General features: G+C 41.6%; 1 protein-coding gene across 1 annotated transcript in view; it reads left to right on the top strand.

Annotated features, from left to right (window-relative positions):
• Window positions 1-1,049, top strand: part of Cpe (carboxypeptidase E) — a 96,074-nt gene extending 95,025 nt beyond the window's left edge. The window contains exon 9 of the mRNA XM_027394064.2: window positions 413-1,049. Coding sequence (XP_027249865.1) covers window positions 413-511 — 99 coding nt within the window. The 3' untranslated portion in view covers window positions 512-1,049. The remainder of the gene's footprint in view (window positions 1-412) is intronic.
• Window positions 1,050-24,649: the final 23,600 nt, after the last annotated feature.

Raw genomic sequence — 24,649 nt, 5'->3', positions numbered from 1 at the left:
CTCCATAGACCAGAAAGGTCTCTTTAACAAAATTCATGATGTGAAAAACAGCACTTTGTGGACAAGTCACCAGCACACTGAGCTGTATTCTATTAGGTCAAACCCGAAGCAGGACAAAATTCAAGGCTGTTGGGCAGAGTTTGTGAGATAAAGGGCTATCCTCAAGGTGGAGAGGGTGGGTATGGGTTTTATGAAACTATAGCTGTTTTGAAGCTATTACATTTTGGCACATTCCAAGCAGAACAGACTTCTGAATTTTGTTCCTATAAAAGCATATTTTGTTTATTATAGATAAAAAATCTCCTTTAATTTGGGTGACTGGATTGAATTTGTTCTACTGTATATGCTATAAACTGCCTTCTTAGTTATATAAGTGATTTTATAGCAATTTGTTATGGATTTTCTTCTTCAGGTTGACTTTGAGCTGGAGTCGTTCTCTGAAAGGAAAGAGGAGGAGAAGGAAGAATTGATGGAGTGGTGGAAAATGATGTCAGAAACTTTAAATTTTTAAGAAAGGCTTCTAACTAATCGCTTTAATCTATCTATATAACGTAGTGAGATGCAATGTGGCTCTTTTATTTTAGATTGTGTGCAGTTAATATTTAACACTGATTTACTTTAAATCATTTAAGTAGTAATTGATATTACTTAAATATACTCAGACAAAAAACATAAGGTCTCGATCTACTTCAGTCTCATTAGCATTTGCCTCCCCACATAGCTTTAAAATATAGCTCTTTTAATTTCATTGGTGACAATGTCCCATGAAAAAGCCAACAGATGTAGCCTGGAGTTGTGAGCACTGCACTGCAAGAATTACATAGTTCTGTATCAGTTGTCATTTGTCTCTCGTGCTGACTCGCTGTATAAGCATGATCTTGTTAATGCACTTCTGCTGGGAAGAAAATGTACGTGTTTCAAAGTGGCTTTAGGCAGAACGAAAACCTACTTCTGGACTGTACTTTATAAAGAGTGGTCTTGTCTTATTAGTCAGCCTGTTAAGGCCAGTCCAGAGTTTGGGGTTTTGTATTGATTGCAGATTGGCCCAGAATTGCATTGTGAATGAATAAAGGTTAAAAAATTCCATGATGCTCTTGTTCTCTATGATTTTTTCTTGTCTAATATTATGGTTTCATGGTGAAAAAGCATTTCCTTCACCATGGTTTCTTGCTTCACTTTTACATTGAAAAAAGTTCACACCAAGCAGTGTGCAGGCTTTGAGTACCTTATCGTACTCAAAGGTTCTGATTCCATGGAGTTTAACAAAAAAGATTTTATTTTTATATTTAATTATGTCTGCATGTATGTGGCTGTGTGTGGGTTTGTGCACCTTAATGCCTTACAAAGGTGAGGGCTTCAGATTTCCTGATGCTAGAGTTGCAGGTGGCTGTGGGCCTCCCAGCACCTGTGTTGGGAAGCAAGCCACTCTGCTTCTCCTGAGAACAACATGCACTTTTCACTGCTGAGCCATCATCACTCAAGCCTGCTGAGTCTATGGATCTTAATGGACCTGCTGTGGACACGGACTTTAAATGAATATATACACAGTTATTGTGTAAGTGTGTGTTGTTAGGAGGAAAATGAAAGAATATGGAGAGAAGGAATGGCTGAGCATCCTAGATGAGACTGGATGAAAGGAGTTAGCGATGGTCTCTTACTGTATACAAACTCAGGCTTACAAGATGTAAGATCAATGTGGAGACTGAGTATAAGAGTGTGTGTTTTTGCCATGTGTGGGGCTGCTGGCAGTTCTGGTGTGATTGTCTAATGCTCCAGATAGAAGGGTTGTGTTAAAATAACAGCAACTGTTATTTGGGGCGCAAGAACCCCAATACTCGGTAGTTTACACAAACCAAAGGTGTGTTTAATGCTTGTTAAACTGTTCTAAACTAAGCAGAAGACAAAAATGAGGTAGCTTTCTTCCACACTGTCTGAGACCATAGTCCATGACCCATTCTTGTGGAAGACATGCCATCATCTTGGGGTGTCTATCCAAGTTGCATTGGCAGTCTTCTTCAGCATAGCCACTGGGAAAGGAGAAAACAGGCCTGGGACTGCTATACACTGATTAAATGACATGGTCTAGAGTTGCATTCCTAACTGCAAGGGAATCTTGGAAATGTAGTCCAGAAGTATAACTAGAGAGGTGAGAAGGCATATATGCTACACATTGTTTTGAATTATATTCCTAACTGCAAAGGAGCCTGGGAAATGTCACCTAGCAGTATTACTAAAGAGGTGAGGAGAATGCAGACTGGGTGAACATCTAACAGTCTGTAAGTTGAATGGCCCCACAGATAAAAGAGCATGACAATAGGAAAGAATGGCATTTTTGATGGACTTACCAAACAGAATGCCTGTAGCAAAGAGATGTGGGTGGTGGGAAGTAGAGCCCGGGAGACAGGTGATCTTTCAGAGCAGAACTGAAGATTTGGTATTTTTATCTTAACTGAATAGTCTTTAACTTGGAAGGAAGATGACCTAGTTTATACTTTAAAGACCATTTTGGCTACTGGGTTGCAAATAGAAGAAAGAACAGAGGCCAGGTAGGAGTCTACTGCAGGGATCCAGAAGAAGTGACTTGGGTATGGTTGTGAGAGTAAAGATGAGACATGGGTGGGTTTGTAAGTAGCATGATGTGTTTTGTAAGTAGCACTGACAGGTCTTAATGAAGAATCGGGATGAATAGTGAGGGAGATGGTGGTTGTTAGAGATGACTTGATGCTTGAGCAATTCGGTACTCATTATGTGGCCTAGTGAAAAGAAACAGATTGGGGACTGTGAGACGTAAGCAACTTCAATGTAGGAGATGTCAAGTTCGCGACGATAGACAAATGGAGGTGCTGTGTGGGTGACTGGGCTTTCCATGTTTAAAGTTTCCAAAAAAGATTTGAGAGTCGAGATGGAAATATGGACATGACTGGCATGGGCTCATAACTTAATCATCCAGATTGGGACGCTAGAGAATGCAGAGAGCACACTAATTATGTCCAGACAATTGGAGTAGTTCAGAGCTCTCTGGGTAATCTGTGGTACTATTGTACTCATGTTAGCACTATGCAAATAATTTCTAAAACCATTCAGGTACATATAATCTTCCAGGAGGAGCCCTTAGAGTTAGAAAAAAATAGGACTGAACCCTAAGGAAATTCAGGATTCTACTGCTCATGGTTTCCATATAACACAAGACAGTTTTGGCCATGTCTAGCTGAACCAAATGCAGAAAACCACACATCCATCTCTGCCCCTGGAGACCAGGTGGAACAGTCACTCATATACAAGGAGCTGGGAGTTGATTCTTGGTGATCTTCTATCATTTGGGGTGCTCAAGAATATCACTTGGACACAAATAATTTTTGGACACAGGATTTGTTTATGTACTCGTATACATACACAGATAAACATACATATATATGTATGTACATTCTCTAGACTGGCCTTACTATCTAACCCAAGATGGCCTTGACCAATCTCAAAGCAATCCTCCTGCCACACCTCCTGAGTGCTGGGATTATAGATGTGAGCCACCATGCCTGACTTCATGGTTGAGGTCTTAATGTCTTTCAGTTTTACCTAATGTGAGATATATTGTGTGTGGTTGGGAGGAAACTGCTTTCCCTGGTTTCATGACACTGTGGTGAAGTAGCTACACTGGAATGAGACACCCAGCCTTCAGTCCTAACCCTCACTCATTCCTTGAGAAGTTGCTTATCCAATTGCTAGGAAACACCGGGTATGCTAATCAAGTGGAACAAGTTTATTCAAGGCCTGAAGCACTTCTGTCTCCCTTTCCTTCCTAGGAAAGCTAGTGTAAGCTTTGGGTACTTGTGTGGTATGGTGAAAGAGGCCGATGAGCACTGAGAATTACTAGGGTTATTGGTAGAGCTAACAATTTCCTTAAATAATTTATCAGGAAGAAAGTTGTGCTGCTATCCATCTAGTCTATTTTCCAGCTGGTTCTAAATGAAGGAATGGAAGAGATAGGTCTTACGTGTTCATCCCCTAACCTCCTCAGGGATATAATACTTAGTGGTTTTTGCATCACTCTTTTTTTCAGAAGATATTTGGTGTGGTTTTTAATAGAAGGTTGAAGCAGGCAAGGGCACTGGAGACATAAGTGAAGGGTTATACCCATGTGGGTTAAAAACAGCCAAGTTATGTTGCTCTAGGTAACAAAAATCAGAAAGGGAGGGGCCTGGGAAGTTGATTTTAATTCAATGACACATTTTGAACTTCCTTTTCTCATGGACAATGAAAACCAGACACATCACTGTGCAGGGAATGGCTACATAGACTGATTTCCAGTTCTTGACATAAACAAAGAGAAACATTATTTGCAGAGACAGAACTCTGAACTTTGGTATTCATATTTTATTTATACAGACAGTCTCTGAAATCTTCCCATGATTTCATGTGGGAAGCTAAAAAAGAAAAAAAAAAAAACATCATTTAATCCAGCATGTTGCTCAGCTTGTCTTTTCAAGGTTCTCAGGAGGATCATCTTCTGCAGTCACATTTGGATGGCATTTGGTATTTCTGCCTCAAAAATGTCAAGACAGAAGGTTCCTTGACTTTCATGTCTCACCTTGAAAAACACGACATCCTGATTCAGATATTTTAAACTAAACGGCAGTCTAGGTCTTTATAAATGCTCCAATTCCTTCCTCCACTGCTCCCCCACTTCCCACCCACCCGTTCTCCCTCCCTTCCTTCTAGATGATTGCTGTGTGTATGAATTGACTCAATTATGATTTGAGTTTCCAGGGTAGTGTTATATGTTTTTTATGTGCTTAATTTATATCACTACAAAATTCCCCAGGAATCTGTGTTTGTAAAACATGGCAAATATCTGGCTTATTTGGGGTAAAAGCCACCAGAGTGATACAAGCTGATACTGGATATAATCTGTAATAGTGACTCTGGTGAGAAAACTCACATTGGTGAAATCTGTTGAAAGTTTTCCTGATGTCAGGTACTACAAGAGTCTGAAATTGTGAAAGGATCATACAGTTTTATCTTCTTTATGATTTTAAGCTACTTTGGCTCTTTTTGTATTTTCTTTTCCCTGTTCATCCCCTGCTTTTGAAGATTCATCCAGTAATTACTAGGTGCTGAGTTCTCTTCTTGGAATCAGAAAATCATTTTGTCCTGTTCTGAGATATTACAACCATAACTATGAATGTCATCATCGCCCTTACTATCATCACTGTAAACATCCTCACAGTCTCAGCCATCCTCACCACTATCGCTGTCACCCACATCTCTATTATCATCTCAGCCATCCTCAGCACCATCACTGTCACCCACATCTCTGTTATCACCACCACCATACTCATCACCATCACCATCATATCCATCTCCATTATCACCACCACCATCACTGCCATCACCATAACTGGGAGCATCCTTGTGAGCATCCAGCTCTGCCTGTCACTGTCCTCACTGTCTCTACGTTCTTCACCATTACTGAGTAGGTATCTTGTGCCACATTCCACATTGAGCACTGAAGTACACTCTTTTCAGACCACATTTTATGGTAAGAACTCTGTCAGTATTCTCATGTAACCAATGAAGAGAATGATCTAGAGCTTCGAGTGAAGTCGCTCACCTCAGTCAGCTGGTAAATAGCAGTACCAGATTAAAAGTCCCATCAGCCTGACTCTGAACTCACCCTGGTTTGCTTACTTGGCATGACCTAGAAATTCTGATTTTCTACTCAATGTATCCAGCTGACATTTTCACAGATGCCAATGGGTATACTCTGGCTTCAGGCAACCCCTTATTACCTATTCTGAAAGATGTGTTAAGAACTCCATTTAAGTAGGTGCAATGTCTTTATCATAGCTTTCATATCAAGAGGATTTCTGTGAGTCTAATTAGCTCAACCAATTTCCCAGTGGAAATGATAATGTTTGGCACAGATGTTTGAAGACAGACATGTTTCAGGATTTACCAGGGCAGGCCAGGCATTTATATCATCCCAAGAAAGGAACACCCAGCACTGTACCCTCCTACTGTCTCCCAGCTTCCCAATGAGGGAAGGGATTTCCTGGGAGGCCACTCTGATGCTGGTTCTGGTTGAAGTCTTGTCTTATAGTTATAGTCACATTATGGTCAGGGGAAACCCACAAGGGTAGGCTGCACAAAATGAAGTAGACAGGTTCTTAAATCAGGTGGAAACTGATGCTGACAGGGGCTGAAGACAAAGCCAGACACTCACAATCCTGCATAGTGAAGCCCTGCTCAGTGAATAGTCTAGAAAGAAGGCTGGCGGGAGGGTCCTGTGCAGCACATGTTAAATAAATCAGTATGTGCAAAGCATTTAGGAAATTGACTGCATAGAACATGTGCTTAAAATGCAATCTATCAGGATTTGGCTAGCACTTAAAGATATACTATTATGTCTTGTGTGTGTATGTGATTGTGTGTGCATGTGTATGTGCCAGTGTGCATGAATGAGGGAAGACCTGAGGTTGACTTTAGTGTTTTTCTCAATCACTCCCTACCTCATCCAATGTGGAGCTCTCTGGTTGAGCTAGGCTAGCTGAACAGTAGTCCCCAGAGATTTGCCTGTCTGTGCCCTTAGCCCTGGGGTTGCAGACATGTACCACTTCCAACTTCTCCCTCCCTCCCTCCCTCCCTCCCTCCCTCCATTCCTTCCTTCTTCATGAGTGCTGGGAATCGGAACTCAGATCCTAATGCTTGTGTGCCAAGCACACTGTTGACGGAACCATTTCATTAATCCCTGAAACACTATCATTTTAGAGTTACAAAACAAATGAAAGGACTTGATACTAAGAAGCTGGGGACTGATCTAGGAAGCTAAAGGCCCACAGCTGGGAGTTCTTGTACAGGAAGGAGGCAAAAGCTTCGTTATTGGAAAAGTGATGTGGTATACTATTGGGCTACAAAGAGTCCTTGGTTCCACTTAAATATCCCTGTTTCAGATCAACTTGAGTTTAGGGACCTGCTCTTGATGGGTCTGCCAATAGCCTTGAAGGAACAGCAGTGAGGACAATGTAAGGATATTGGTGGGATTCCATGCCTTTAGCCACAAATCTGAGTACCACTCACAGTGGTCCTTGAATGCATCTGCAAAATGAGATGTGCATTTTCTATTTATTATTCTTTAATTGTCCATTATTTGATATTAAGACAGAAAAATAAAAAAGAGAGAAGCTGGGGGTGTTGGTTCATGCCTGTAATCCTAGGACTCGCAAGATGAGACAGGCTGGTCCCTGTGGATTTGCAGTCAGTGTGGACTATATACTGAGTTTCAGGCCAACCTGGGCTACAGAGTGAGAGTGCTCAAAAACAAAACAAAGCAGTTTTCTCTCTTCCATTTGAACATCCCTGTTTCAGATTGTGTGTGTGTGTGTGTGTGTGTGTGTGTGTGTGTGTGTGTGTGAGAGAGAGAGAGAGAGAGAGAGAGAGAGAGAGAGAGAGAGAGAGAGAGAGTTGTTAAAAGTTGTTGGATAAAGCTGATGTTTCTGAAGAATAGTCACCCAGGCATCCACTGGAGATGAAATGGTCTAAGACAAGGAAGTCTCTCCAGATGTTTTGGGTTCCTGGAAAGTGAATGTCTACCAGCAGGTGTTTGCTGAGAGAGTGAACCTGGAGGAGTGTATGGAAGGTGATGAGCATCCACACATCTAAACACAGACTGTCCAACGTGAACTTTAACTAAAATCAGAGCCTCGTCACCAACAAATAATTGACACCGATACAACCCCATATCTCCCTGTTTTACTTCAGAAATGCCTATGGACACCTAACATTTTCCTGTCATAATTGCTGTAAAACTGAGAGAAATTTAGTCTTTTCCGTGTGCTTCTTTTTCCAAAGTTAAACCATGACAGAGTCCCTCACTTCAAATTATTCATGGACCAGCTGACAGATTAACACTGTATTTAGCAAATTCCTAAGGAGCCACTAGTTTATTAGTCTAAAACAACACACATCAGGGAAAATGATAGGCCCTTTTATGGGCAGCAGAATCGCTGGTTTGAGGATTAAGTTTCCTGAGTTTGAATAACAATACATTCCTTAGAATTTTCTAGTGGGCTGTCTGACTGCAGTTGCTCGTTCTTCTTACATCAGCTTACAGCTATTCCAGAAATTTCTGAAAAGTCAGACCCACCCTGTGAGGCCCACTTCTGGCCCCTGCTCTTGCAAGGGGGCAGAGGGACTCAGTAGCCACCCCCATCCGTGGCCATCGCTGTCTTTTGCTGTAGACACTTCACTCCAGCTTTCATCTTGGTTGGTTTTAAACCTTAAATTCAAAGAACAGGTTGGTGAGAAATAAAGAATCTTATCAGGGCTCCCTGTCTCTGTTGCAATGGCTTCTGGGGTCTCCTGAATTACTGCTGTGAGATTTGGGGTCTCATTAAAGCTGCAGGCAGGATAGCATTCTGTGCTTAAAACCCAAGATGCCCTGCTGTGTGTATTAAACACTCAGAATTACTGTGATGCCAAGGCTGCCGGTCATGAAGGTAAGGAGGGGCCTCCAGGATGGCCCTCCAGGACGGCTCTCGGTGAAGTTGGTGAAGCCGCTGGAGTTCAGTGGACTGAGCTGACGGGCAGATAGGAGGAGAGGGACTACTTGCTGGAGCTTTTCGTTCAGTCGTCCTTAACGAGGTCCTGCAGGATGGTGCTCGCACTGACTACTGTCTCCCATCTTCCCCTACCCTCTTCTCCTTTTCTTGCTGTGCTGGGATTGAACACAGGGCCTTACCAGCAAGCACTGCACTTTATCACTGAATTCCACCCCTGCACCATGAATGTGGTCTTCATGTTTCTTTTTCTTCAACAATATAGAAGTGAGGCTCAATGGGGTTCTGGTAATCACAGCACAGCAGGGGTGACAGAGCTGACTTCTGAGGGGCCTTCGTGTGGCTTACCTAAGGTGATGAGGTGGCATGAACACTATTGACATTCCAGATTCCCTGAGATTGTACACTGTTGGGGGGCGGGGCGGGCATTCGAAAGGAATAGCAAGACGCTTTGGAACTCAGAACACAGCTGGACGGTCAGCAAAATCCCGCCAAGTGAGCCTTGGAGAGGCAGAGCCCAGAGGACTGTAAGTCTTCATGCTGTTATTGAGCATAGCTCTGCTTATTGCCCTCGAGGTCACTAAGTCCCTCCTACCTATGTGTTGTATGAAAACTCTTAGGGCTCCCTAGCACCTCACTGGGCAGTGTCACTACTGCTCACAATAATAGTGATTGAGTTTTTCCAAGCATTGCTGCTGGATCAGATTAATGATCAACCACCACCCTTAGGAAGAATATAGACATGTAGAAATGTTAGTAAAGTTAGGATAAGATGTTTTTGTTAATGCTTTTGAGGCAGAAAAACTTGGGGAATAATTTAAAGGATAGAAAGGCACACTTTTAATAATTGAGGTCAAGGGACAAGAGCAAAGGCACCCTGGTTATTACCAGCTGATGTCCCTTTTTTGGCTAAAGATGGGTTGGTGATTAAACGCTATCATTAATTCCTTGTATCCATTTCTGCCCTCAACTTCCTCATATGATTTAATAAAAAAAACTGTTGATGAGTGGGTATGTACCCTGAGGATTTAAAGTAGAAATGACTGTTTTTTATAGATAAAAGTTAAGATTTTTGATTCTTTTAAGACTTTTTATAAGATTACCTTTGAGATAAATAATAAAATGATTGACTCCTTTTTTTTTTTTTTGTAACTGCAAAATGCAGCCTGCCAGTAAAAGAACTGACTGAGAAACACACCTTGTTTGATTACACTTTGTTAATCTATGACAAGTTGCTTACACATGAATGTGTATAGGACTTTGGGAATAATTGTTTTCACCTGTAATATGTAAAATGTTTAATCATGTTTTTTAACTTGTATTCATTGTAACCATTCACTTGGAGAAAAGAAGAATGTTACCACATTGTAATTTTTATATTGCTTGAAAGATTTTTGTTGGAGTATATAAGCTGTAAGGAAAAAAAATTAGAAGGAAGACATCAGGAAATAGTTAAGGGAAAAACATAGAGAGCCTAACATGTTGAAGGTGGGTGTGTGCTTTAGTGTGTGTGTGTGTGTGTGTGTGTGTGTGTGTGTGTGTGTGTGTTTCCCCTTTTTTGCTGGCCTAGAAAATTATGTTTTGCCCTGCTCTCCTGCCCCAGAGAATTAACTTTTACTCCCTCAGATAAAAAAGTCATTTGTGTGGAGGACCAGAAATGTTGAATTGGGAGAAGAATAGAGGAGAGCAGGATGAGAGATACCATATGAGAGGGAGCCATTATAGGTCCGAGGAGAGATCTGGCACTAGGGAGATTTCCAGAGATCTACAAGGATGACACGAACTGATAATCTAGGCAATGATGGAGAGGATAACCTAAATTCCCTTCCCCTATAATGAGACTGATGACTACTTTTTATGCCATCCTAGAGTCCTCATCCAGTGGCTGATGGAAGCAGAGGCAGACACCCACAGATATACACTGAACTAAACTCTGGAACCTAGTTGTAGAGAGGGAGGAATGAAGATCAAAGGGGTCGGTACCAGGCTGGTGAAACCCACAGAAACAGTTGGCCTAAACAAGGGGGAACACATGGACCCCAGACTGCTGCCTGGGAGGCCAGCACAGGACTGAATCAGGACCCTGAACATGGTGTCAATGAGGAGGCCTACACACTCTGGGGGGCCCCTGGTAGTGGATTAGTATTTTTCCCTGTGTAAGAAGGGACTTTGAGAGCCCAACCCATGTGAAGAGATGCACTCTCGGCCTGTACACATGGGGGAGGGCCTAGGCCCAGCCGAGGATGATGTGGTGGACTTTGGGGAACCCTGTTGAGGACCCTACCCTGCCTGGGGAGTGGAGGGTGGATGGGGTGGGGGGCAGGTGGGGGCTGGGGGGAGGGTTGGGAGGGAGAGGAGGGAGAAGGGATTGACATGTGAAGCAAGCTTGTTCCTAATTTGAACTAATAAAAAAATTAAAAGAAAAGTCATTTGTGTGATTAATTGCCCACTCTATGCCTCCTCTACAGTATAAGGATAACTCTGCAAAGCTTCTTGAGCCCCACAGCCATGTGGGCACCCCAAATAACATACAGAAATTAATATTAGGTACAATTAGCCAATGACTAGGATTTCTTATCTGCTAGCTCAGTCTTAATTATTAACCATAACTATTAATCTATAAATTTTATAAGGAAATATCTTATTGAGGATGCCAGTGGAATGCATCTTCTTCCCGGGATCACATGGCAGCTCCTCAGAGAAGAGAGGAGGAGGAAGAGAGCGATTTCCTGCTTGTCCCTGCTTATATTCTGAGTCGGCCTGCTATGTCATTTCCTGCCTGGATTACAGATTTACTACATCTCTTTACCACATTTCCCAGAATCCTCCTTGACTCCTAGTCCCACCTATCTTGCTTCCCTATTGGCCAACAGTACTTTATTCAACAACCAATAAGATAAACATACACAGAAGGACCACCCCTTCATCTCCTCTTTTCTGTCTAAATAAAAAGAAGAGTTTTAACATTAACATAGTAAAATATACAACAAAACAGTTATCAAGTAAGAACTTTGGTTACAATATTTAGTCCATTAACATTTAGTAAGATTTAAAGAAAATATTCTATCATCTATCCTATCTTTGTGAGTCCAAGGTCTTATATGTAGCTTATCTTTTATAATTACTAAAGAAAACTATAACCATAACTACCTGTCTTCAACTCTATCAAAGACCACAGAAGGATAATTTATAAACTCTAGATTTGACAGAGACTACCTTGACAGTCACCCAAAGTTCCTCTGTAATGTTGGGGCATCCATCTTCAACCTATAGGCCATAGTGTGTCTGGCAGACTTCTCCATGAAGCAGGAACCCTTCAGGACTGTCTTGTTTTGCAAGTTCAGCAGTCACTTTCCTGTGGGTCCTGCATGTCCAGTTTATCAAACAGTCCAGCCAAGAGCAGCTTCTTGCCTAAATGGCTTATCTTGCCATGTTGAAGGCAAACTCCATACTGAGTTTCTTCAATGCCCATCCTCCTTTTGGACGTAATTGGTGTGTCAGGAGCAGTTGTGTCTCACTGTCATGGAAACCCTAAACTGAAATCCAGTCTCTGAATGAAACAGAAATCTAAGGAAGAGTTAGAAAACTTCCCTCACAGTTGAAGAACACGAAAAATTGCAACTAACTTACTAATTAATTAATTAACCCATTAACTAGAAGCCAGAATTTCTGTCAGCATGGGAGATTAGATAGGGCTCAGACCAGTGAACTCAAGGAGTTCAGTAGGTTTTGTTAGCTTCCCTGCTGCAAGGATAACTGGAAGCTTGGAGTACTTAGCACTTCATGGATAACTAGAATTCCTGGGCACTTGCTAAAGGTCTTGCCCTGGTAATCTCCTAAATCTATAAAGGAAATTTCCCATGGGATGTAAGTGAAAGTGGAAATGGAAAGTGAACTCAATCCCCGCCCCCATTTTCATGTGTGTGCAGTGTTCATGCATATGCATGTATATTTGCCTCTGTGTGGCACATGTGTGTGGGTGATGTGAACATGAGCATGATGGAGTTCTGAGGTAGATGTTGAGAATCATCTTTGATCCTTGAGCTCTCCCTTGTTCAGGTCAGCTGGTTCTGTGGGTTTCTCCAGCCTGGTCTTGACCAGGTTTGCTCATCACTCCCCACTCTCTGCAACTGGATTCCAGGAGGTCAGCTCAGTGTTTAGCTGTGGGAGTCTGCTTCTTCTTCCATAAGCTACTGGATGAAGGCTCTAGGATGGCATATAATGTAGTCATCAATCTCATTATAGAGGAAGCACATTTAAGGTAGCCTCTCCACTATTGCTTAGATGATTAGTTGGGGTCATCCTTGTAGATCAACAGACGTTTCCCTAGTGCCAGATTGAGTGTTAATTCTTGTTTGTTTTGGATTTGTTGTTGTTGTTGGTATTGTGTGTGGATTTACCCACTTTTTCTTTTGGCTTTTGGTAAAGTGGGATGATCTATTGCCTATGTTTTTGTGAGTGGAGTTAACTTCCTTAGGTTGGAGTTTTCCTTCAAGTACTTTCTATAGGTCTGGATTAGTGGCTATGTACTGTTTAAATCTGGTTTTGTCATGGAACATCTTTTTTTCTCCATCTATAGTGTTTGAAAACTTTGCTGGGTATAGTAGTCTGTGTTGGTATTCGTGGTCTCTTAGTGTTTGTAAAATATTTATCCAGGACCTTCTAGCTTTCAGAGTTTCCATGGAGAAGTCAGGTGTAATTCTGATTGATGTGCTTTTATATGTTACTTGGCCTTTTTCATTTGCTGCTCTTAATATTCTTTCTTTATTATGTATGTTTGGTGTTTTGATTATTATGTGGTGAGGGGACTTTTTGTGGTTCACTCTATTTGGTGTTGTGTAGGCTTCTTGTATTTCATTAGGTTGGGAAGATTTTCTTCTATGATTTTATTGAATATGTTTTCTGCACCTTTGAGTTGGGTTTCTTCACCTTCTTCTATACCTATTATTCTTAGGTTTGGACTTTTCATGGTGTCCCATATTTCCTGGATATTTTGTGTTAGGAATTTTTTGGACTTAAGATTTTCTTAGGTCGATAACTCTATTTCTTCTAATGAGTCTTCAATGCCTGAGATTCAGTCTTTCATCCCTTGTATTCTGTTTGTTATGCTTGCATCTGTAGTTCCTGACTGTTTATGCATCTTTTCTAATTCCAGCGTTCTCTCAGATTGTGTTTTTTTATTGGCACTATTTCAACTTTCAAGCCTTACACTGTTTGAATTGTTTCTTGCAATTTTTGGTTTGCCTTTTCTTCCATTTCTTTAAAGGATTTTCTCATTTTCTCTCTTAGGCTCTCTATCATCTTCATGAAGTTGTTTTTAAGGTAGTTCTTTTCTGTTTCATCTGTGTTGGGATGTTTAGGTCCCACTGGTTTAGAGTCCCTAGATTCTGGTGGCATCATATTGGTTTTTCTGTTGTTGAATCTGTTCTTATATTGTTGTCTTCCCATCCCTTCTTCCAGTGGGTACAGGTGGGAAATCTTCCTCTCCTGGTGTGTACCGGTCCAAGGTTCTCTTCCTGTGGGTACAAGCAGGTCCAATACTTGGATGGGTCTTATAGTGGGTGCAGTCAGGTCTGAGGCTCTCCCTCTTCTGGTAGGTAGGAGTGGGACTAGCACAGCAAAACAGCAGATTTGAGAGCTGCTTATTCTGCTTGGGGTGAGTCGACCTGCCTGCAGTCCCCAGGTCAGGAGATTCCAGCGGAAAATGTTTTCTTATATTCAGTTGGTTGCTTTGCTCAATGACAAAAATAAGTGCATAATAGTGTGCAAATGGGCAAAGGACACTGTCTCCAGCTGTTTATGGGGACATGTGGCCACAAATATTCCACATGGGAAAATGTACTTTGTAGAATTTTGATCATGTAAACTTTTAGGTTTAAAAGTATGTTGCCATTTATACAGAATTCTGATGATTTTTTGAATGTCAGGATTTGCCAGCCTCCTTGCAAGGTTTCCCACTGTCTCCCCCCCCCCCATCATAATGAGTGACTGAATACTGCAGGCTGCCAATGTAGACCTCTGTCAATAGAAGGCCTCTGCTCTTGTCAGTCAGCTCTTAGCTCTTTGCAGTTGTTGTTGTCAGAGTTTCAATATTTTTCCTCTTATAGATGTGTTCTTGATGGTCTATGGACAGTGTTTAGCATGGTGACATACTCAGCAAATACTGTTGGGTCTATGTCTGGTTTGTCATAGATCTTGGCAATGACTTTAAAAGTGAGTTATACTACATATGAAAGAAAGTGTTATAGAATCCATCAGGAATATATTCAAAGCCTAAGGAAATTAAGATATAAGAGAATAAACTCATTTGAGAGCATGAGGGAAAAAAAGACAGATATTCCCTTCCACTGTCTCCATTTGATTGGATTTTGTTTGACCAGTTTCTTCTCCTCTTCCTTCTCCTTATTTCTTCTTCTTCCTCCTCCCTCCTTTTAAAAGGAGTTTTAAAGTTTATTTCTTAAAAATGTAATATGTGTGTATGATGTATTTTGGTTGTGTGGAATACCTTTCCTCTTCAGAATACTATACTACCATCCGACTTTTAGTTCTTCTCTTTAAAATTTTATTTTTATGCCCTACGGAGTCCAATTATTGTTGTATGTGCATGTGTGTGGGGTCATCCATAAAATATGGACAACTTACCAGTGGCTACAACCCAGAAGAAAAATGATGTCTGCCTCAGCAGGCAGCCATTGGTGATACCTCTCAGCAAGGATGGGAGCCTCACAAGCCCATTTTCAGTTCTTCTGGACTGTTGACTATGCCAGGCTATTTACATGTGGGTTTCGGGGGAACTGAATTCTAGATTCCTGTTTGTGTGGCAAGCACTTTACAAGCCATCTCTTTTGCACTTCAAACTTGTTTTTAAGGTCATGGGCAATGGAGACCCTGGTAAGAGAAGCAAATGGCTTTTCATGTTTTAGCCACACCAGTGTTGGGCAGAACCTCAGAGTCCCTGAGGATCATTTACTCTGGCAACCTACAGCTTCTGAAATGGCTCCTGCTGTCATTTTCTAGTAGAGACCAAGGTGCCAAGAGCAGATGAATCTGGCAGCATGATGAGTCTGCCCTGGGAAGGGCATCAGCATTGGAGAGAGCCACATCTGGATTGAAATGCAGGCTTGACCGCTTAGCTTAACCCTCAGAGATATACAATTTTTTCAGACTTAGTTTCAAAAAACAAAATGAAAGACCCTCCCTTGCCTGGTGGTTCTGAAACTTCCTTGAGATCAGTCACACAAAATCTACTAGTGTCTTTTTCCTGGACAAAGTCACAATTTAGGGACAGTAGACTTCTATGTTTTTAAAAAGCTTAGGATAAGCTATACACACTTAAGTATGTTTATACAACCATGAAAACAGCTTATTTTATAGAAAATAATGGGAGCACTTCTCAGACATATGGCTGGGGAGTGAGGAATTCAAATTTGTTCTGGCCAAATGAAGAGGAAATCAAGTGAAGGTGTAGGGATTCCTCCATCTTCTTTTCTTAAATATATATGTACACAAATATTTACATATAAAATAAAGTACATATAATTTATTATCTATCTATCTATCTATCTATCTATCTATCTATCTATCTATCTACATAGTCTTGGTTAGGGTTTCCATTGGTGGGAAGAGATACCATGAACATAGCAACTCTTATAAAGGCAAACATCTAATTGGGAGTGGCTTACAGTTTCAGAGGTTTAGTCTATTATTGTCATGGAGAGAAGCATGGTGGCACACAGGCAGACATGGTACATGGTACTGAAGAAGAAGCTGAGAGTTCTACATATGGATCCACAGGCAGCAGGAAGAGACAATGAGCCACTGTCCTGGCTTGAACACTGAGGCATCAAAACCTGCCACCCCCACCTCCAGTGACACACTTCCTCCAACAAGGCCACATCTTCTAATAGTGCCACTCACTATGGGCCTATGGGAACTGTTTTTATTCAAACCATCATATATATAATATAGAGAGGAGGGTATTAGAAGTCTGTCTATCTTGGCAATCATATTTGGCAATTCAAGGGGAGTAAGATTTCCATTCTGTTTCTAGTTTCATTTTCATATATTTTATGAAAATAGTTATTCAGCTTTTTTAGATTTTGTTGCCTAAGACAAGAAATTTGTTTTCCCAGGGATGTCATGGAATCAGGTAATGCCAACATAGAAAGGATGTGAGCTATCTGGGAGCAAAGCAGAGGTGGGATGAATGGGACTAACCTAAGACTCAGTTGGCAGCAATTACAATAACGATATAATGATAACCGTTAAATTTACTGTTGAGCTACTGTGGGTGGAGACTGTGCTGAGCTCGTTTGCTACATTTTTTTTCTTTTCCTGCCTTTAGTACAATTTCACATCCTCAATTCAAAGACAAAGGTACTCTATTACTTGACAAATTTGAGGTAGTCCATGAAACCTTTGTTTACGGTCTCTAGGAGAAAGCTGTCAGTCAGCATCTCTGAGATGTGGCTTCACACATATTCTACTAATGACTTTGATTGCAGTTAATATGGATTATCCCATTGCTGTTATGATTATAAATTCTCTTTTAAAACACAAGTTATTTTGTGTGATATTGGAGAGTGAGGTCACAGTGGTCAAAGAGCAGGGCTTTGCTTGTGCAGGCTCTGATCCCAAACATACTGCCCAGTTACACAGTTGCCCTGGCTCTGAGCCAGGATATCTGAGATGGAAAATGCTTCATTTTTCTGGATTGGGACTCCTTGAAAGACCTCCAGGGTCTGTGCTGTTCATGGAGGCCATGTTGATATCTGGGATCCTTGCTACAGTGGGAGATGTACTGGTGGCTGGAAGCCATGTTGGTGTACATGGTTCAAGTTGCTGCTGGGAGTCATGTTGATGTTTGTAGCCTGTGCTGCCACCTGAGGCCATGTTAATGTCTGTGGCCTGTGCTGCCACAGAGGACCATGATGGTGTCCAGGGTTCAAGCTGCAGCTGGAGGCTGTGTGGATGTCTATGGTCTGTACTGCCGCTAGAAACCATGTGGAAGTCCCTGATCCATGCTGCTGCTGACTGTAAAGGGCAAGGAAGTTGACTGAAAGTTGAGAATGAGAAACATTGACAGCTTCAGAGACAACCTCTTCCTCCTCCCCCACCCCACCCAAAATGAAACAGTCTAAACAGGAAGCTATTGAAGAGAATTTTTTTTTTTTTTGGTTTTTCGACACAGGGTTTCTCTGTGGCTTTGGAACTAGCTCTTGTAGACCAGGGTAGTCTCAAACTCACAGAGATCCGCCTGCCTCAGCCTCCCGAGGGCTGGGTTTAAGGGTGTGGGCCACCAACGCCCGGCTGAAGAGAATTCTTAAAAAATTGTGATAGGGAAGCCAAAGTGTAGCTCTTCACACTTGATGGCTTCTGGAAGGGGTTGGGGTGGGGAAAGACGTAGTTTTCTTTACAGAGCTGGCCACTGGGAGTTTGACCATGCTCCAGGTAGTATATTGAACTTGTCAAGTTTTTTTTTCTTTTATTCTTCCTTATTTTGGGGAAGGTCAAACGGGGGGGGGGTGGGTGGACCTGGAAGACTGGGAAGTGAATGTGATCAGGGTGCATTATGTGACACTACAAAATAATCAATAAAAATATTATGTTTGGGGGAAAGAGCCCAACAAATTTTCTTAAACAAATTCCTGGACTATTCCTTTAGATTAGAGTTCTCATTCTTGGCAGTATTGACAACTACCTGTGCTACTCTGTGCTATGTAGGATGGTGGGTAGCACGTCTGCTTCACCATGTGACATGCAAGTGTTACCTAAGAACTGTAGAGATCAAATATAGACAGTGAAAAATGGCTACTAGAGAACAAAAGAGTTTTTGACAAAGAATTATTGCTTTAAAGTTTAGCTGGTTTTAGAAAAGTTTCCAAAAAATCATAAAAAACGTTATATATAAATTAATTATAGAATCATCTTATATTACCAAGTACTGGTCATTTAGTACATCCGATCAGAACATTTATCATCAACATTAATAGATCATTTAAAAAATTATCTCTCTCTCTTTCTCTGGGTATGTGTGTCTGTGAGTGTATGGTGTGTGTGTGTGTGTGTGTGTGTGTGTGTGTGTGTGTGTTGGTGTGTGTGTGTGTGTGTGTGTGTGTGTGTGTGTGTGTGTGTGTGTGTGTGTGTGTGTGCCTGTAGATACCAGAAGAAGGAATTGAATTCTAGCAACTGTAATGTAAGCTATCGGACATGGGTGCTGAGAAGCAAACTTGGGTCATCTGGAAGACCAGCAAGCTCTCTTAACTTCTGAGCCATCTCTCCAGCTCCAACACTAGTGGATCTTAGTGTTATTGTCACTTTTCATTTTTAAAAGGGGAATTATCCCTGTAGAAATTATGGCGCCTGGAGGAAATTTTTATCATGTATGATGTTTGTGTTTTGGGATGATGCGAAGGCTCATCTTTATTGTCAGCTTGACAGGATTGGGAGTCTCCTGGGAGACACACTCTGGTTGTGTACCCGAGGGTGTTTCCAGAGAGACTTACCTGAGGTGACTCACTGAATGTGGGAGGGACCATCCCATTGGCTGAATCCCAGGTCCAGTAAACTGGAAAAATGAGCAAGCCATCCCAGCACAGGCTTTTATCTCCTGCTTCCTAGGTGTGGACCTAATACAGCCACTGTCCACGATTTTCCACCTACGACTGGCCTGCTGTGTGGTAGACTCTACTCTCACAAATGGTGAGCAAGAGCAAACCCTTCATCTTCTAACTTGCTTTTTGTTTGAGTGAAGAGAAAAGTGATACACATGATAATATCTGCATGTGGATGTTGACACAGGTTCTAGATGTATCGTATACACAGTCTTTAGTTTTCTAGGGCATCTGTACAATTATCATCTTACATTTCTGGGGACTACAAGTCTGAAGTCAAGGTATTGACCAGGCTGTGATCCCTTCAAAGACTCAAAGGGAGGACCCCAACTTCTGGTGCTGGCAATCCCCAGGTATTCCTTGGCTTGTAGACATGTGGCTCCAACCTCTGCCTTTGTAATCACATGGAATTCTCTCTGCCTCTGTCTGTCCAGATCTCTCTTTTTATAAGGATGCCAGTCATTGAATTAGGACACACTAATTAAATATAACATCACTCTAAATTGATGACATCTACGAAGACCCTGTTTCCAATAAGGTCACAATTCAGGCATTAGAGACTGACACTTGGGTATGTCTTTCTTTGGGACATAGTTCTATTTATCATGGAGTAAATGCCGCAAGGACGTGTGGTGGCAACATGGAAGCTATGCTGTCCTTATTTCCCATAGCCATCTCTCTGTGTCTGTACCTTCTCTTTTTCAATCTCTAGGGGACCTGCATCACTGGATTTAGCACACTCTTGGATAATGCAGGATAATCTATTCATATCTAGGTTCCAAATTTCAATATGTCTTCAAAGACACTCTTTTCAAATAAGGTAACAGCCATGAGTCCCAGGGGTTAGGACATGGGCATATCTTTTTAGAAGACCCCCATTTAACCCAACACAGAGGTGATCTGATTTTAAAATAGGGTAGGTGTTCATATCTTTGGAATGGTTCGGAGACAGTATTCTTGAAATAGAGCAAGTCAGATTTGTTTTGAAGTCATTTTTAATTAATTTAATTTAATAATTGTTTTATATTAAATTTGTTCTTTGACAATTTTATATATGTATGTGATACATTCTGATTATTTTTATCCCACCTTCTCTTATCTCTCTCTCACCTTCGCCCACCTCATCCTCACAGGTTCCTCTTCTGTGTCCATGTTGTTTTGTTTTATGACTCACTGGGTTTTACCAGCGTTCTCTTCTAACTGTGTCAATGGAGCTAGCTAATGGAGCCCTATCTTATTAGTGTTGTGAAGATGTCCATTGAAGAGGAGGAAAAGACTCTAGGGAAATCACACATATGTAAGTGAGATGTAAGAGATCCCATTTTCAGTAGATTCAAATTCACAAAACTCTGTTTTCAACTTTTGAAGAAGGCAGATTTAAAAAAAAATATCCAGCAACTCAAAGATGACCCAGTTTGTATCCAGGATGGATATTCACACAGCATAGGATTCTCAACTCACTGTGCCAGGCAAGTCATACCTGGGTGGTTAGAAGATCAGGCCAAGGCCAGCAATAACACATTGTACAGTCCCACATGATACTCAACATGAATGGTCTGTGCTAATTACTCTCCATTTTACATGCTCTGTTCCATGTTGCATCCATGCCTGTCCTGTCTTCATACTTATGTGTGTGAGGCCCACGAAGGGCAGAGGTTAGAGGTTGGAGGTGAGGGGGAGGTGAGACAGTGTTTGTTTCCTAGGCTTCTGTCCTGCCAGACAGTGTGAATTAGCTATATTCTTCCGTCTAAGCATGCAGCGGCTGTCCCCGGGTTTATGGTGCATGCTTTGCTATGGCTGGCCACAGCTTTATACTCTCTTCATTATCTCTCTTAGGCCTGTCTGCCTCTTTGTTTCAGTCTCTCAGCCAGTGGCCCTGTCTTCTTTGCTAGACCTGGATGGATACAATTCTGAAACACAGGCATCCTTTGTTTAGAAATGTGTCTGTTTGTCTCTTTAAATTACAGACAAAACCTGTATTTCAAATTTATGTTTCCCCTCTCTTAAATGAGCAGATGAGGTTTCTGACAGGTTGGCACTGGGCCACACCCATGAAGACACACAGCTGCCTTCTGCTTAGTGTTTGGGTTCCTTTTCCATGAAACAGCACTAGCCTTGGGAGGAGTGTTTTCTTGCAGGAACTATTTTATGCTTTATCCATCCTCTCCTTGCAAGCCCACCCCCTCCCCTCTTCAGTGATAATGGTGAGGACTCTGACCTCTGTGAAATTTGGAATGACACCGCTCAGAATTTAGAGGTCATTCATCAAAATGGGAATGATTTACATTTCTGGGTGGGATCCAGCTGGCCACACCAGCTCTCTGTGGTGGCTAACGTTCTCTCAAATCAGAAATTCTGGGGCTCTGAGAATAGACAGCATAGTACCTCACTGATCCCATACAACCAAGCTGTCTCGAATGTACTAGAGACCACCACCCCGCTGATAACAAAACTTGCAGCAATACATTCCCTTTTTTTTTTCTTGACTGGCTCATCCTTTCTTTCTTAAATTTAAGAACAGAGCTGGGGGAGAAGGAATGCCAGAAGACATCATGGGCACTGAGGTCAGAGGACAGTGGTGCTGGACGGTGGCTTCTGAGGCTTTACTGCCTGTGAAACTTTGATGGTACAAACAGACATCTCTAAAAATGTGTTTTATTTATTTTTTTAGTGTGTGTATTTGTTTGTGTCTCTCTCTGTGTGTCTATGTGTGTTTGTGTGTGTATCTTTTGTGTGTCTCTCTGTGTATGTGTGTCTCTGTGTGTATCTGTGTCTATGTATGTTTATGTGTGTATCTGTGTCTGTGTATCTGTCTGTGTGTCTATATCTCTGTGTGTGTATGTATCTGTGTCTGTGTGTCTATGTCTGTGTGTGTATGTATCTGTGTCTATGTGTGTTTGTGTGTTTGTATCTGTGTGTGTATCTGTCTCTGTGTGTGTATGTGTGTCTGTGTCTCTCTCTGTGTGTATGTGTGTCTGTGTCTCTGTGTGTGTGTTTGTGTGTATCTGTTTGTCTGCATGTGTCTTTGTTTGTGTGTGTGCAGCTATGCTGCTCTCACGGGGTCCTGATACAACTTCCAAGAGTCAGTTCTCTCCTTCCACCATGGGTCCTGGGAATTGAACTCAGGAAGGAAGGCTTTCCCCACAAGTGCTTTTCCCCACGGAACCATCTTGGTGGCCCTGAAATATTTTGATTATATAGGGATTTGGAGGTTTTGGGGAAGGCTTCAAGTGTGCCCTCCCCTTCCTTCCTTTTATGCCGGTGACTTTGCTTTGGCCTTATTCTGAGTGTAGGACACATGACCTGAGTGTTGTACGCGGGGGCAATCCATCCATGTGCCAGTGAACTCTGCCTGAGACACATCTGCTCAGCTTTGAAATTATTGTAAATAATAAGTTGCAGTGGTTTTGCTGTTCATACAAGTTTTTTGCTGTTACAGAAACATAATTTTGGTTTATTTATGAAAAACAAGGATTTTCAACATTTTCCTACCATCTTTCCTCAGCATTTGAGAGTCATACTCATTTATCTTTGGAGGATTTTAAAAATGTCTGAGTTGCTCCATAGAAATCATTAAGTTTTGGCTCAGGGTTAGGAGTGGATGTATTATATGAAGCAGTGTTCTCAGCATTCATAATTATAAAACTAAAATATTGATAGCTCTGAAAATCACTAAAGGTACTCTACAAATGTCCTATATTTTCCAGTATACAGCCAGTAGTTAGTTCTTTTTGTGAAAATAAGCAAGCACATCATTTGTTAGTATGCAAAATTTCTATAGTCTCTAATAAGTAGTAAATTATATGTGCATCAAAGAATTGTTTTCAAATAAGTTTCTTTATGACTAATTTTATCAGTAAATATTTAATTTGTGTACCTACATGCCAGGGATGAATAACAATTCATTTTTGGCAGAAAGGACTATAAGTGGGAAAGAGTCAAGAAGCCCTGATCTATGCTATACATGGTAAGCATGTCTTTGTCTGGGGGAGAGGACTGGCCATGGTTCACAGCTTGGGATGGGAATCTAGTCACACTAGAAAGACCAGCCATGTGGTCTGAGGATTGGACTTTTGTATCATGTATCAGCCAACCTGGAGGTTGAGTTTCTACTGTGAAGATAATCAATCAGTCATTCATGCCTAACGAATCAGGCCTCAATACAATTCTGCCTGTGGAGACTTGGGTCTGCTTGGCTGGCTGGTGATGTGCTGAGTATTCTGCCATATATCAATGAGAAGGGGGCAACCTGAAGACAGAGGAAGCGTCATAGTTGGAGACCTTTGTATCATCCTTGCATTATAACCACCCACAGCCATGAGGGCAAGCCCTTCAGTGAGGACCTGAATCCCCCCAGTGAAGGAGCTGAGGTGAGATGGTACTGGAAATCACGTGAATCTGGAGTTGGTGCGAGGGGTGAAGGGGACTGGTGGGATTTCCCCTCTACTTTTGTAGCTGGACTTGAAGCCTTGTACTTAGTATAATTAAAAACAGCTAATGGCTAACTTTGGTGTGGTGGTGGTGGTGGTGTGTGGTGGTGTGTGGTGTGGTGGTGGTGGTGTGTGTGTGTGTGTGTGTGTGTGTGTGTTTATTTGCAACTTTTTAATAAAATTTAAAAAAGACTTAAAAGATCCCACCACCACCAAAAAATATAACAAAACAAACAAACAAACAAATAAAACTCAAAACTCCACCCAAAACAACTTTGGTTTGTGTAACATGAAATCCTACTAATCATTTACAGTGGTAGGTCATGTCATGTCAGGACTGTCCCAACAAGGACAGACTTTTTAAAATTGAAAATAGATTATTTCCATTCTGATTACAGTTTTCTCTTCCCTGCTCCTCCCGATTCCTTCCCACTTTCCTATTCACCCTGATTGGCCACACTCTGTTGTCTCGTTAGAAAACAAACAGGCACCTAAGGAATAATAATAAAATAAAGTACAATAAGAAAAATAAAAAAAGAAATCAAAAGATGATGAAACTACCAGACATGGAAAAGAGCCAAAGAAAAGGCATAAGAAATGCATACAGATGCAAAGGCACACATAGGAATCCCATGAAACCCAAAACCAAGCCATAATATATACACAAAGGACCTGTGAGGAAAGGAGGAAAATCCACCCTCACTTAATATTGTGAGACAAACAACTTTCTAAAAATGCCCTTGAATCATGTTTTTCCTACAGAGATAGGGTTTCTCTGTAGTTTTGCAGCCTGTCCTGGAACTCTCTTTGTTGACCAGGCTGGCCTCAAACTCAGAGAGATCCCTTTGCCTCCACTTTCCAAGTGCTGGGATTAAAGGTGTGCACCAACACCGCCCAGCTTGATTTAGCTTTCTGTTGGCCCTCCACTGCTGGTCATGAGGGCTAACCCTTAAGGGTGGTTTGTTTCCCCAGTGAGACTTTCTTGTAGAAATCTAAGTTTTCATTTTCAAGTGGCTATCAATTGGAGATAGCTTCCGAGTTAGGCATGGGGGCA

Source organism: Cricetulus griseus (genome assembly GCF_003668045.3).
Source record: "Cricetulus griseus strain 17A/GY chromosome 1 unlocalized genomic scaffold, alternate assembly CriGri-PICRH-1.0 chr1_0, whole genome shotgun sequence".
Taxonomy (NCBI): domain Eukaryota; kingdom Metazoa; phylum Chordata; class Mammalia; order Rodentia; family Cricetidae; genus Cricetulus; species Cricetulus griseus.
Note: the sequence above shows the minus strand (reverse complement) of the source record. Positions and strands in the feature narration are given on the sequence as shown.